The sequence below is a fragment of the Balaenoptera borealis genome (assembly GCF_965194805.1).
Source record: "Balaenoptera borealis genome assembly, chromosome: 14".
NCBI lineage: Eukaryota > Metazoa > Chordata > Mammalia > Artiodactyla > Balaenopteridae > Balaenoptera > Balaenoptera borealis.
Window position 1 is genome coordinate 85,041,599 of NC_138875.1, and position 16,296 is coordinate 85,057,894.

At 39.8% G+C, this 16,296-nt stretch overlaps 1 protein-coding gene across 15 annotated transcripts in view; it reads right to left on the minus strand.

The window, feature by feature from the left end:
* The window catches only part of MPHOSPH9 (M-phase phosphoprotein 9), a 54,528-nt gene that overhangs the window by 10,719 nt on the left and 27,513 nt on the right, over window positions 1-16,296 (minus strand). For all 15 annotated transcript variants that reach the window (XM_082355352.1, XM_082355345.1, XM_082355351.1 and 12 more), the window contains 5 exons: window positions 8,963-9,010; window positions 7,984-8,048; window positions 6,469-6,570; window positions 1,087-1,221; window positions 49-224 (listed from right to left, as the gene is read on the minus strand). In XM_082355352.1, the coding sequence (XP_082211478.1) occupies window positions 49-224; window positions 1,087-1,221; window positions 6,469-6,570; window positions 7,984-8,048; window positions 8,963-9,010 (526 nt within the window). The remainder of the gene's footprint in view (window positions 1-48; window positions 225-1,086; window positions 1,222-6,468; window positions 6,571-7,983; window positions 8,049-8,962; window positions 9,011-16,296) is intronic.

Genomic DNA, 16,296 nt, shown 5'->3' on the forward strand with positions numbered 1-16,296 from the left:
GAGACCTATATATCTATATTTCTATCAAACAAGGAATAAAATACTTACTATTTGAGGTATCCTCTTTCTCTGTCTGTGTGCCCCAATTTTTAAATACTTTTTCTTCATCAAATTCTTTCAAAGCTTTCATGATTGGTGTGTCTGAAGTGTCTCTTTGTTTTTTTATCAATAAACTTGTCGGTGAACTTCCAGGTGAAGGATCCTTTTCCAGAGGAGAATGGTACCTTAAATAATAATTGTAAGACACACGGTGCTATGAATGGAATATCTGCGTCTCCCCAAAATTCTTATGTTGAATGCGATTCTTATGACGAATTCTTGTCCTCACCCTTTGGAGGTGATTAGGTTTTGATGAGATCATGAGGGTAAAGCCCCCATGCTGAGATTAGTGCCCTTATAAAATAAGGAAGAGACATCTTGATCTCTCCCTGCACACATGCACCAAAGAAAGGCCATGTGAGGACAGAACCAGCACCCAACCATGCTGGCACCCTGATCTCAGACTGCCCACCTCCAGAACTGTAGGACATAGCTGTTTGTTGCTTAAGCCACCCAGTCAAGGGTAATTTGTTGTAGCAGCCTGAACTAAGATGGTTTACTGGGATTACTAGGGGAATAACATGAGGGTTGACAGTTACTCCACAATGAATACGTATGCTTTACAAGGCAAATCAATACAATTGAGCCTGTATAGAATAGACCAGTGCTTCCCAATCCTTTTCACAGCCTAGAGCATACAGAAGTATAATATTTATATGGCACTCTGGAGTAAATGAACGAGGTTGCTCAGGGGGGCTCAGCCATATGGAGGGCGGGGATCAACCTCTCGTCCTAACTGCAAGCCCGCGCACAGGGCACACCACTACGCCAGCGGCACAGGTGGAGATAGCTCTGCACGGCCTACAAAAGGAAAATTTCCGAAAAGCACTAGCCTTTCAAAATAAAGTAAAAATCAGATCCTCAAAATTAAGACATAAAAGGAACAAGGAGATGGCTCTTTACAACTTCCTGAACTTTGAAAGGCAACTGAAATCTCTAAGAAAACCTAACAGTCTCTAAATATGATCGTCAACGGAGCTGTCTCACCCAGGAAGGCAGATGTCCTCAGGGTGGCTGTCTGCCTTGCTGTCCCGCGTGTCCAGAGGCTGCCCGGTGAAGATGGAATGCTCTGCTCCCGGGATCAGCCACTTCCGCCGGCTGACGTCGGAGCTCGCCAGCGTGCTGTGAGGACGAAAGTGTTCTCAGGCATTGCACAGTCTGCACTCCAGTGTAGACTGAGCACATACAGAAAACAACCTGCTCTGAAATAGTATTTCCACATTTACACAGGAATTTAAGAACCGCATAAAACAATCTTATTTTAGCTAGATGAACTCTATGTTACAGTTTTCAGCTCCAACTGAATTGTTATTCTTGGTTTCAGAAGAACAGTCCAGATTCAGGTACCGTCACGTGTACCCGGCTCCGAACACCCCGGCCCAGCCCCTCACCGCACTTCACACCCTTTATGCCCCGTCGAGCTCAGGGCCCTGAGGTGAAGCAAGAGCACCTTGCCTGTTCCTCCCAGACCAGCACCGCCGACAGAATTTTCTGTGAAGACAGAAAACGCCCTCCATGTGCACAGCCCAATACCGTGGCCACCGGCCACATACACACGAGCTCGTGAACGCTTGCAACGCAGCTAGCTTTAAACAGCTGTGGGGGCCGGCACTGCTGTACTGAACAGTGCACTTCTAGACCATGACGTTCCTCCCTGAGACTGTGAAGCCCGGCCCGACTGAGGCTCACCGCACCGTACACTCCGGTCACTCAAGGCCCCATCCTCTCCGCACCGCCTCCTGCCCTCACCCCGCGCGCCCTCCACGCGCACACGGGAGCTGCCCCGAACTCCCACCAGCGACTCCCTTCCTCAGTCGCCCCTGCAGAGGACGCTCACTGGGTGCATCATCCCAGAGAAGACAGCCCCCTTCAGAAATCAAAGCTCCAAAGATCCTGTGGCTCCCGTGCTCGAGCATCCCCACGGCGCTCTCACCGCGACGCCCACGACCCTGGGCCTCCCCTTCCCTGTGCACCAGCCCCTCCTAGCTTTCGGGCTCCTCTTCACCCCACTCCCACCGCCACCCCAGCACACACTCCTGGTAATCAGTACTCATCGCCTGGACCCCCTTCCCTGCTCACTGTCCATCGCACCTGACTGGCAGCAAAACCTAAGCCTGTCTGACTACAGTGAGCTCACTTTTCCTCTGTGTCTGTACTCCTACAGTTGAGCTTTGCTGGAAAAAAAGCTGCCCAGCTGTGTAGACTGGGGTATCACCACAGAATCACTATCACTATCTCAAGTGGACGCCCAACACTGGCTGCCAACACATCTTTCCGTAATTAAGGAGCTCCGATTCCCCAATATGACTATCTGACACCCTCTCCACTCTCCTCAAACCTCTCGCCCCAGCCTTGACTGTCAGGTGATAACCTTGCATCACACTCCAGAGAGAAAATAGAAACCACGAGACAGGAGCTTCTGTCTTCCTCTCTCTGCTCCCTTTCACAACCAAACTTTTTAAGAGCTGCCTCTTTTATCTATCAGTATTTTCATTTCAGCTCCCAGTCACTCCTTTTCCCCTCAATTTTTAAATTAAGAATCATTTCAAACATTCTTAGAAAATTACAAAGAGTACTATAACAAGCACTTGCCCATACTTAGTTTTAATAAATGCTAACATCTTACCATATGTGTTTTTAATTGTAAGACATAAATAGCATATATATGGTTGTTTGCATTTTTAAAATTACATAAAGGGCATAATGTACACATCCTTTTAATGCTGCTTTTTCTACTCAACATTATGTTTGAGACTTACCCATGTTAATATATATAGCTCTCCCATTTTAATAGTTTATCCACAGTATGACTGCATCACAAGTCATTTATCCTTTCTCCTGTTGGTGGATGTTTAGTTTCTAATGTATCACCTTTCAACAATGCCATAATGAACATGTGTCAGAATTTCTCAAAGGTAAATACCTTACACTAGAACTGTGGAATTTGGGGTGTGCACATCTTCAGTCTTACTGGATACTGACAAATCACTCTCCAGATGCGCTGTACCAATTTTCAGTCCAACCAGTAGTTTGAGAGTTCCTATTTCTTCATATCTTTGTGAAATTTTACAATGACTGGCCTGTCTGATGGTGTGAGTGGTATCCCATTACTGTTTTCATTTGCAATTTTCTAATTATTAGTGAAATGAGCATCTTTTCATTTTCATTAGCCATTTAGGTTTCTTTTTCTGTGAACAGCTTGTTCATATTCTTTTATCACTTTTTTATTGAGGAGGTTCTCTTTTTTTATTGACTTGTAGAAGTTCTTTATATTCTGGATACTAATCCTTTATTGGTTCCTGTTCACTTTAAAAATGTAGGACTTCCCTGGTGGCGCAGTGGTTAAGAATCCGCCTGCCAACGCAGGGGACATGGGTTCAAGCCCTGGTCCAGGAAGATCTCACATGCCGCAGAGCAACTAAGCCCGTGCGCCACAACTACTGAGCCTGCGCTCTAGAGCCCACTCGCCTAGAGCCCGTGCTCCGCAACGAGAAGCCATCGCAATGAGAAGCCTGTGCACCGCAACTAAGAGTAGCCCCCGCTCGCCACAACTAGAGAAAGCCTGTGCGCAGCAACGAAGACCCAACGCAGCTAAAAATAAATAAATAAATTTATTTTTTTTAAATGTAAAATAGTTCAAGCATGAAGACATCCAGATGATACTCAGGCACCAACCAACCCGCTTTATAAAATCTTGATTCTCTGCTGTATATCCTTTAGAATTCTACGGAGCGGAACAATACAGATACCACAGAAGTCCCCCGTGTACCTTTCCAACCTCATTCTTCCCAAAAGCAACCATTCATGCTAAATTTGTGTTCAGCATCCCCATGAGTGCTTTTACACGTTTACTCCATCTGTATGACCCGTAAGATCTGCAGAGCTGATTTACATGCTAAAGTCGATATAACTAGTACCCAATTTCTTCTGCAACTAGTTTTTTGTTGTTGTTCCATATTATGTTCTTAAGATTAAACCATTTTGACAGGCTAGTTATGGGGTTGGCAACTGTGAGTAAAGAGCCAGATAATAAATATTTTAGGTATTATGGGCCAGATAGTCTCTGTCACAACTACTCAACTTTGTCACTGCAGCACAAAGCACCTATGGACGATACACAAATGAATAAGCTTAGGTATGTTCCAATAAAACTTTATTTCTGGACACTGAAAGCTGAATTTCATATAGCTTTCAGGTGTCATGAAATATTATTCTTTGAATTTTTTTTTCCAAACATTTAAAAACAAAAACCATTCTTTGCTCACAGGCCTTACAAAAACAGGTGGTATGGGAATTCCCTGGCAGTCCAGTGGTTAGGACTCTGCGCTTTCACTGCCGTGGGCCCGGGTTCAACCCCTGGTCAGGGAACTAAGATCCCACAAGCTGTGCAGCCCGGAGCAAAAAAAAAACAAAAAACACAGGCAGTAGGCTAGATTTGGCTGGGGAGCTGTAGTTTGCCAACCCCCAATCTAGTCTGTGCACTGTCATGCTGAGCAGTATTATGCATAAATGTATCACAATATACTGACATTCAGGCTGTTAGACATCTAGATTGTGTTCGTTCACTCTTCGATACATTCACAACTGGCTTCCGCTTCTATCACTCCATGCCAACTGCTCTCCAGGTCATCAGGAACCTCCAGCTTACAAATCCAACAGACCCTCATCCTTCATCTCACTGGCTCTCTCAACAGCTGCTTCCGTCTTTCTCCTGGTTTCCAGCAGCTCTTTCTCAGGTTCCTTTGCCGGCTCCTTCTCTACCCAACGCCAAAACACTGCGGTTCTTCAGAGCTTTGTCCTGGGCTTGCTTCTCACTAAACACACGCATCCATCCAATAGCTTTAAGCCCTATCTAGAAAGACGACTCCAATATCTGTAACTCCAGCCTTATTTCTGCACTCCAAACGGAAACTTATCATCACCTGCTTGATTTCCACTTGGAATTTACATGAATCTCAAACTAAAATCTTCAAGACGGAAATTCTGATCTTTACCCCATGGTCTGCTCTTCCCATCTCCTCCCTGGTTCAATGTGACACCCTTAGCTGTTCAAGACAGAAACAAAGGACTTACCTGATGCCTCCCTTTCTTACCTTGCCATCCAATTCATAACCATGTTTGGTGAGTACTACCCTCCAGAATCTTCTCAAATCCTTCTCGTCTATCCATTTCTATGGCCACCACCCAGCTAGCACCATCTCTCTCCTAGCCCTGCAAGAGCCTAATTAGTCTCTCTGCTTCTACTCTTTTCCCCTCCTCATGGCAGGTGCATTAAAAAAATAGAAATCAGGTGACACAATTTTACTATATAAAACCCATCAAAGGTGTCCCAATGGACTTAGAGTAAAATCCAAACCCTTGACCCTGGCTTAGAAAGCTATGTATGATGGGTCTGTGATTTTATCTGCGGCTCCTTTATCCCACATGAGCCTCCTCTGGGTTCTTCAAACATAAGACTAAGCTCTTTCCTACCTCAGGACTCAGCAAGAGCACTGTCTCTGCCTGGAACACCCCTCCCTCCACACCTCCCACCTGAACGACTCTGCACGTCTTCCCTCTCCGTTAATGCGTACCTCCACAGAAAGGCCCTTCCCTGACTCCAACTTTAGCCCTCCTTTTTGTTCAATCTCAAATGTCCAATTTCAGTTATTTACATTATCTTATCTTTCAATAATTCGTTATGTCCTACTAATATTAATTAGTAAAGATGTAGAAAAAGTTTCTAATTTGACAATTACAACTTAGGTTAACATTTGCAAGTTAATCTTTTTCTGATAAAACATCAATATTAGGAAGTTATGACCTACACATTTAATACTCTTTATTTACATCAAAATCACAATAAAAACAATTCTAATATGAAAAAAACTTACTGTATAAATGAATCATCAAGATAATGCTCTTAGATTATAACAAAGCTAATTTGGAAAAACTAAAAAGAAAAATCCACACAACGTAATGCAGATCCATCTTCATAATTCCTTCCATTAACATGGGAATAAAATTTCTGGAAGTTTAGGGCTAAAAGTCCTTTTGAGATGTTCTAGCCCAATGTCCTTGTTTTTACAGATCATAAAACTGAGCTCCAAAAAATTAAGTGATTTGCCTAAGGTCACACAGCTGGGCAGAGTCAAAAACCATAAAACATCCCAATTCTCCTCACTCCCAATCTGATTCTACATTACCTTTCGGCAAATGCCTCTGCATATGAGCTTTCACAATATCTAACAGTTAGATGTTTTTACGCATCAAGTTCTGTGATGACATTTAACTGTGTCTTCCTCACGATTTAGACAGATGAGTGTCTCAATTCAATTACAGGGTGCACCTATTACTAGCTTTACAGAGAGATTAAACGAAGTAACTTACTTGGCACGTGAGGGTCTCATAGGAGTTTTAGAATTATGACGAAGACTTAACATATTTTCATGCTCTACTTGCTTGACCTGAGCTTCAAGTTTTGAAATTGTTCTAATTCAAAAGCAATAAGATAAATTAAGTACATTTCAACAAACTTAAAATACAGCTCAACTACAAATTACTTATTTAACAGACACTTCTAGGAAAGGGGTGACAAAAGAGCTGCACATGCATAAACCTTTTTCATAGTAAAAAGCCACATTACACTTTAAAAAGCTGGAAAAAATCAGAGAGAATAAATAGGAAGGCAAATAGAAAAAACTCTACAAAGGAGCATTTCATATGCTACAAGTGAAGGAAAAGGGAACAACAAATACATTTAATACAGAAAGTAAAAAAAAAAAATTTAGAAATTTTACTACAGATAAAAACACACAGTATAAATTAAATAAAAATAAAATAAATTCAAGTAATCAAATAAATTGCAATTCTAACATGTTTAATTCTAATATGTATGTATTCATACGAAATATACACGGGTAAGGCTCTCACAAAAGAGGAAGCAGGCTTACCATCCAAAGCAGAGCAATTAAAAAGAACTTCCTGTTCTGAACAACTCTCAACCTATAGGCAGCTCATCTAATTTGTGCTGTGTTCAGAATAAAAGCTTATCTTCAAGCTTACCAAGAGAAAATAAGCACTCTGGCCAGTTAATTGTTTAGCGGATATCTTGGCATTCTTTCTGTCTTTTAGAACTTTGAATATGTCTCCATCTCATCTTTTAAACTTAAATTCTTACCTACTCTGTTGCAAGGAAGGTTTGAGGGAGAAAGCTCTAACAGGGCTAATGCTTATACCAAACTGATAACAAACGATCCCTAGAATTGAATGCTTCACAGAAAAGACTTGAGCAGACAAGAAAGCTAGACAGTGTTCCTGTTCTTCCCTATAAGAAGTCCTTAAGAGTGCAATAAAATCTCTAAATCAGGGACATCACTTATCTCCAAATAAAACTACAAAAATATACGCTAAAGCCAATTAGAAATATCTAATCATTTGCCATAGGGACCACTTAACGACTGTTCCTTCCCTAAGTAAGCAAATCAGATCATGAATACAGTCCCCAAACCAGGTCTTTAAGAAAGTAGATAACCACAAAATTGGTGTGAATGCTATTTTCTTTTTGGAGCACAAAGATAATTCAGTGAATTAGACTACTGCTTAAAATTCTTTTCAATGATTTAGTATCACTTAGGTTTTACCTATGCTAAGTAAATACATAATGTTTGGGGACATGCACACCTTTCAGGCACAGCCACCAATATATTTTAATCATTTAAAAATCTTTGGCTAAAATCAAATGTATTTCCAGGTGAAGGGAAGATGAGGATTAAAATCGAATCTCAAAGTGCTTAAAAATCCCCAAGAAAAGCTTTTTTCATCACTTTTAATATAGACACATATTTAAGGCCTGAAAGAACAGTTATAGAGGCATTTGCTTATTAGTAAGACAATATATTTTACCTTTTCAAATCAGAAATCTGAGTATGTGCATCAAGCAATTTGTTCTCAGTTTTATTTAATGTATCCTATGAAAATAAAGGAAAAATTCAGATAACTGAAAATAAATATTCAGATGTATTCCTTTTATTTTAAAATGCATAATATAAAACTAACCTAAGACTACACCAGAGAGCTACAAAGAAAATTATGCAGATACTCAGCAAGTATGGCATCAGCCACAGAGCCAATATACATAATTCAAGGGAAAAAATGAAGAGCAAAACACTGGTTTATACAAATAGCTGTGTGTAAGCCCCCTGTTTAATAAGCAAAGCCTATTATGCTTTGCTTGATTAGAAACAGTGTTAAAATGGACATATTTTAAACACAAACTTGACTAAAACCTCAGTAAATGGCAAAGCGAATACCTGTAATGATGAGATTTCAGATATAACAATTGGCCCCTGAAACCCCAGACTTCTCGGCTACCTAGCTATGCAGGCCGTTTCACTAACCTTGAATAATCACAACCCTGCATTTTATGCAACAACTTGGACCCCACTTACTTATTGTGGGGTTTCACTGAATTCAAATACGTAGATCCCAAACAGAGTTTTAATTAAGAATTTAAACATAATTAACTCAACCCCACAAAAGCTAATGTTTTGAAAAACAAAACCTTATATTTAAGTAGTATTAAATAATTATTTGCATTTGTATGGTATTTTACCCTCTTCTAAAAATTTCATCTCATCTCAAATGCAACAGCCATTCAATAAATATTTGTTAAATTAACAAATTCAACAAATTTGTGAGTTAAATGGGCAGATATTTGAAAATAAGGAAACTGACACGAGAGGATAAGTGAGCGCTCTAGTTCAAATAGCCAGATGGGGACAGAGGAGGGGAAGAGAAAGGGAGAAAGGGTCAGATCTCTCGACTTCCAAACTAATGCTTTTGCCCCGACAGGAAGTTCAGAACATGAATGATCAACTGTTACCTTTACTCTTTCGTGTTCTTTTCCAAGGGACTCATACTCTCCTAAAAGCTACAAGGAAAAACAAAGAATTGCACCACAAAATTAAATATTATAATATCAACAGAGGGACAGTCTGTAAAATAACTGCCCTTACTCTTCAACGATGCCAGTGTCATGAAAGAAAAAGGTTAACACATTGTTTCAGATTAAAGGCAACTAAAGAGATGAGTGAATGGATCCTGGACTGGGGAAAAAGGTGACGTAAGGGAACAATTTGGATATGGACTGCATCAGTATTAGATTTCTTTATTTGGATAATTTTTCTGTGACTATGGATGTATTTCTTAGGAAACACATACCAAAAGTATACGAGTAAAGGGGCTCAATGGCTACAACTTACTCTCAAATGGTTCAAGAAAAAAAAATATATATATATAATGTATGTGTGTGAAAAAATATATATATGTGACATGATAAAGCAAATATGGCAAAATGTTAACAACTGGTGATCCTAGGATATAGGAGTACGACAGTTCTTGCAAGTTTTCTGTAAATTTCAATTTATTTCAAAACAAAGTAAAACAAATAATTTATTTCAGTCAATGCCCTTTAAGTAAGCAGTATTTGAAAAGATTAAAATGTATTTGCATTGTTCTCTTTGGAATTGTTTGCACACTACCTTTTGTTAAGTTAGTTCCACAGAGTAAAGGTACAATCCCCAAAGTCTAATATAATTAGGTAATTTATTTAAAAATACATAAGTGAGACTTCTGGTGAAAGAAGAGAGATTCATCACAGGATTTTCTTTTTATCCAGAGATCCCACTAAATTAACAATGAAGCAATTAAAGAGAAAACAAAAGAGGTAACAGCAACAGTGAGAGATTTCAATGAAGATGCAACAAGGCTACAACTTCCAGAGTCTGAATAAAGGATGCTAATGGCAAGTAGGTTGATCTCTTCATAACCCTGAGAGGCTCACAACTTGAACCCCAGGTTCAGTGGTGGGCAGGGTTGAAGCACAAGGCTGACCACAGGAAGCTGGTTCAAAGTCCTGGGTTAGAGCCCAGGGCCTTTTCCCACCCCATACAGCAGTGGACTGTTCAGCCAGGCAACAGGGCGTAGAAGACATGACTGTGAGAGAAAAATGCAACTTTGGAAACACAAGTATGATAGCGGGGTGGGAGGGGGAGGCAAAGAGATAAAGAGAAAATGACTAAGGAAAAGTCTTCAAAAAAAAAAACCCACTTGACTCTCCCCTCCCTCACTGCCACCAGAGCCTGGCTGATAGGTTCCAGACAAGAAACCAGAAGACTTTTCTTTGGGAAAACTGAACAACCCCAGAAAAAAAGACACATTCACACCTGGAGGTTCCCTAACCAAATGCCTGGTGCATCACTTACGACTGCTTGTAAGTGAAGGTACCAGGAAGTAAGTCCCATCTGTGCACACAGAGTCTCCAAATAGCTTTTTACTGCCGCCCTCTTAACAGTGAACCTACCAAAGAACCAACATTTGAAAAAAAAAATTCCATATGAAACAGACTTCAAATCAAAATGAAATGTTAACTTAGAAGAAATAATGAACCAAAACTAAAGAAAAGTATCAAAAGAAAGCTATTATTGGGACCTCCTTGGTGGTCCAGTGGTAAAGAATCCGCCTTACAATGCAGGGGATGTGGGTTCGATCCCTAGTCAGGGAACTAAGGTCCCACATGCCACGGGGCAACTAAGCCCACGTGCCACAACTACTGAGCTCGCGTGCCTCAACTAGAGCCCACATGCCGCAAACTACAGAGCCCACGTGCTCTGGAACCCAAAGCGCCACAACTAGAGAAGAGAAAACCTGCACGCCACAACTAGAGAGAAGCCCACGCGCCACAACAAATGATCCCACGTGCCTCAACGGAGATCCTGTGTGCCGCAACTAAGACCCAACGCAGCCAAAAATAAATAATAAATAAATCTTTAAAAAAAAAGAAAGCTATTATTAATATCCTCAGAGAAATAACAATGTTATATTCACAAAACAAGAACAGAAAGCTTTGAAAAACTAGCAGAGAATAAAGAGCTCTTAGAAAGTAAAAATGAGAAAAGACATAATTAATACTAAGACTGGAAGATAAAGGACAAAGAGGCCATGATGAACACTAAAACATAAATAAGTCTTAGAGAATCAACCCATGCAATACAACATCTACTCATAAAAGTTCCAGAGAAAGAGAAGAGAGAGAGGCAGGAAATTAATAGAGAAATAACATCAGCAAGTTTTGTAGAACTAAAAGACATTAATTTCCAGGTTGGAAGAACCTGTGCCCCAAACACTGTTATGGACTATCAGAATACCAGGAATAAAAAGAAGATGCTAGAAAGCTTCCAGAAGGCTAGTCATGAAAGGCACTGTGTCTGTCAGGAAGCTCTTTCAGGACGCCTGTCCTTGGTACTCAGCCATTATGCTGCAAAGAAGCCCAAATGAGGCCACATGGAAGGAAACATGGAAAGAACTGCAGCCTTAGTCGACAGCCATCATCAAAGGCCCCAACTTCTGAGTTTCCAGCTAAGGTCCCAGATAATGCTGGGCCGAGATAAGCTGTCCCTGTTAAGCCCAGTCCAAGTTCCTAGACCTCCAAGCCCATGAGCAGAATATGTCCAGTTTGGGGGTCATTTGTTTTGCAGCTCTGGTAACTGCAACGACACCCTAGAGGTACTTGCACACGTTGGCAGAGGAGATACATACAGGAATGGTCATGGGAGTGCTGCTCATAGCAGCAACAAAAAGAAACTGGAAGCAGGAAAATGGATAAATAAATTGTGGAATACTCACACAATGGAATACTACACAGGGATGAAAACAAGTGAATTAGTGCTGTATGCATCAGCTTGGATAAGTCTTACAAAGGAAAAAAAGTTTCAGAACAGTAAATACAGTATGATAGCATTTATAGTTTTAAGATATGCCGAACAAACAACACTGACTAAGCAACCATACAAACATGATGATACAAAGACAGACATTTACTTCTAAGAAGGCAGAGGTAATCAGAAAAGGTACATGGAGGGCCTCAACGGCATCTACAGTATTTTAATTCTTAAGGTGGGTGGTGGGTCTACATGTATGTGTTATATTACTCTTTATACCTTTGTATATACCAGAAATATTTCACATACAAATGTTTAAATAAAAAAGAATAAAAACTACATGTGTCAACACGGCAAATCTTAGAAACAATGTTGAGAGAGAAAAACAGGTGGTAGAAGGATACAGTGCAATACAATTCACATATGGTTTACAAACATACGAAACATTACTATATATTGTTTAAAACAACATGCATATATAGTAGAAGTAAAAAGAACAGAGTGGGGATAACCAAGAGCACGATTAGCATAGCAGGCACCTCTAGGGTGGGAGGGAGAGGAGTAGAAGAGTGTCTTTCAACAGTATCTACGGATGGCCAGTATATGGGGATTTAATGCATTACTCTATACCTTTCTGTGTGCTTAAAATATTTGACATGATAAATGTGGAAAAAGTCAGTGTTATCCCTGGAAATATTCATGTAATTTCAGCTGAAAACAACATTCTACCTATCCTTTGTGCTTCACTGCTACTCAAATAATGATGGGTTTTTAATTAAAGACAATGACATCCCAGAAGCAATGAACATACCTAGATCTTAAGTTTCTAAATACCATCTTCCACTTAAAGGAACCAGGGCTCCAGGGAAAAATGACGGACTTAGGGCCGGGGCTAGAAAAGTACAAGATGGGCCTGGAACATCCGGCTGTGGCAGGAAGTCTAGATGTGCTCAAAGAATGACGGGAACCTGTCAAAAGGCCACAGAAGCCAGCTTCACACGTACCCCTCAGGCCAAAGCTAAGACAAAGCATCAAAATAATAAACAGAGTAAAAAAGACTACCTCACTGAATAAAATAAGCATCCATGAGTCCACGTTGATAAGCAGAAATAAAGAAGAAAGGAAGACTACTCCCTGCAGTAAAATGTAGAGGGAATCACAGAATTAGAAAAAACACCCTTTGGCAGCCGCCACAGTAATTAGTGGTTTCAGGCAAGACACATCAGGGCATGCTACAGCTAGTGGGTAAAAGTTTGATGAGAAAAAGGTGATTTACAGAGTCTTAAATTACCCTCTCATAAGTTACATGTTAACTTCAGTGGGGGAGGGGCAGGATATAACTTTACAGTGGAGACCCCTGGCAAACCCCACCTTCACCAAGTGACTGGAGTTGACACTCACACAGTTCCCACGGGCCTCCTAACCGGAAGTGCTAAGAGGGGCTCCTGTGCATCACGACAACCCAATCTAACCGCGAAGAAACACACACCCAAACTAAGGACCATTCCACAATGTGCTGGCCAACGGACTCTCTGTGATGACAGATGCGGTCCCCACGCGCTGCCCGACACCGCAGCCACTACCTACGTGTGACCGCTGAGCACCTGAAATGTGGCCAGTGCAACTGGGGAACTGAACTGTTTGTTTTACTTAACTGTAATCAGTGTAAAGTTAAATAGTCACATGTGGCTAGAGGCTACCATGTTAGAGGGCGTAGTTCTATAAAACAATTAGTCTATGATCTTCAAAGAGTTTTAAGGTTATAAAAGACAGAAAAACTGAGGATCTGCTCTAGGTTAAAGGAGATAAAAGAGATGTGACAACTCAATGCAACATGTAGTCCTGGATCGGATCCTGAACAAGGGAAAAAAAGTTTCTTTTGGTATAAGGAATACTTGTGGTATAATTTGCAAAAAATTGAATGGCATGTATAAATTAGATTACTATATTAATGTTAATTTCCTAATTTTGCTATGGTTATATAAAAGACTGCCCTTGTTTTTAAGAAATAGACCTTGAAGTATTTAGAGATGAAGATGCATTATATCTCTAACTTACTCTAAAAAAGTTTGGAAAAAAAAATTTTTTTTTTTGAAAAAATCTTTAGACTATATGTGGACCGAATGACAAAGCACATATTATAAAATGTTAACTTTCAGAATCTAGGTGAAGGGTATACGAAAATTATTCACACAATTTTTGCAACTTTCTGTAGGTCTGATGTTAAGAAATACAAGTTTTAAAAACCAGGAGCTCATGTACTCACACACACTAAAATTATACAATTAATGTGTATGAATGAGAACAGTAATAACCAAACCATGTAAAGTTCTAAACAAATATGGCACACTGAACGGAGTGTTCATATGCACTCCCTCCTGAAACTTTACTAAAATGACTATAAAGGAATAAAAAACATAGGGCTTGCTGGTATGATATGCCCAAAATGGTACTTTACCTCTGTGATTTTCCTCCTAATAACCCTAGTCTAATCATGAGAAAAATATTAGACAAATCCCAAGGGACATACTGTAAACTACCTGCCCAGTTCTCCTCAAAACTGTCAAGATCATGAAAAACAGGAAAAGTCTGAGAAACTGTCACAGCCAAGAGGAGCCTAGGAAGACATGAAGACCACATGTAATCTGGTCTGCTAGAGGGAGTCCTGGAGCAGAAAAAGAACATTAGGAAAAAAGCAAGGAAATCTGAATAAACTGTGGTGTTTACTTAATAATAATGTATCAATATTGGCTCATTGGGACTTCCCTGGTGGTCCAGTGGGTAAGACTCCCCGCTCCCAATGCAGGGGGCCGGGGTTCGATCCCTGGTCGGGGAACTAGATCCCACATCCATGCTGCAACCAAGAGTCCACATGCCTTAACCTAGAAGGCTGCATGTGGCAACTAAGACCCGGAGCAGCCAAAATAAACAAACATTAAAAAAAAAAAAAATTCGCTCATTAATTGTGGCCAAGGTATCATACTAATGCAAGATGTTAATAACAGGGGAAATGGTGTGGGGCATATGGGAACACTCCACTATCTCCTCAATTTTTCTGTAATTCTAACTGTTCTAAAAAATAAAGTATTTTTTAAAAAGTAAAGTGTGACTGCAACTATAAAAGTTTTCAGATATGGAAGGCCTCAAAATTTGTCTCTTATGCCTTCTTTTTCTCAGGAGATGTACTCTAGCAAAACAGAGTTAAACCAAGAAAGAAGATATAGAATCCACAGAAAAGGACAGATTCAATACAGGAAAGAAGCAAGACAATTCTCAGGATGATGACAAAGGCAAGTCCTAGAAATCTGTGTATCAGACCTCAAGGGCAATCAGTTCAGACTGAAGCAAAGATACTGGGGAGGCGGGAGGAAGGGAAGTGCTATGCATGTAAAAAAAACTAAGCAAGCAGATAAAAAGACAAGGCAATTATTAAGTCTAAGAAAAATAAAAATTGTAAGAGAAAGGAAATGCAATCACTGAACACTGCAACTTAGCTCTGAAAAATATTTGCATAGACATAAGAAACACTGAATTCTGATTCATTTATAAATGATAATATATCATATTTAAAGTCTAAGACACCACTAACCAGAAATCATGCTATTTAATATTATTTACTAAAATACTAAGAGGAAAAAGTGCTGCCAATTAAAATATGACACTATAAAGATGAATTCCAATTTCTGAGTTGTTCAAATGTAAAAGAATAAGCTTCTCAGAATCAATTTAATATATCAATCACATTGGAAAGAGGGGGGGAGTGTTTGTTTGGGGAGCAAATGGTATAAGAAAGCTACACCGTGACCTTGCACAGAGGGTAGTCAATATATAATGTCTGAAACTGACGGGGAAAAAAAAAGAGCAATGTAAGTTTGTTACTTAGAAACATGGAGCAAAACTTTAGAAGGAATGGCTAAAAGAGCTGAAAATAATGGCTTCTAGGGTAGAGGACTCCAAGATAGGGAGAGGTGAAGAAGATTGCTGTTTCTCATTTGATATTTGACCATTTAAACCATTTACATGTATTACCTTCATGAAAATAAATTTTAAAAAACAAAGCAGCAAGAATCAAATCTAAAGCTATGAGAAAGAAAATATCAACAGCCGAAATACTTTCAGATTTTACTTAAAAAAAAAAAAACAAAAAACCTAAGCCAGTTTCAATGTTATACAAATCTAAATTTTAAGTGAAATTAAATCAAAGTGAAAAATCTTATCAAGCCTGTTCTAAATCTGGTCCACTGTACCTGCCAGACACACAGATGTTGCTTTAAGATAGCTCAAAGGCTGCCCTGCTAGAAACAGAAAGGTGTGGGAGTGACACCATAGTTCTGAAAGCCCTGACTTCCTGCTTTAAGATAAGACCCAACTAACTCGATCAGAAAAGTATACGTATATTTGCAGCTACAGCAAAGTTACATAAAATGAAAATAAACATGGAAAAAAATCATAATAGCTTGTAAGACTACAATATCTGAAATGACTTTTAGCCAACCAC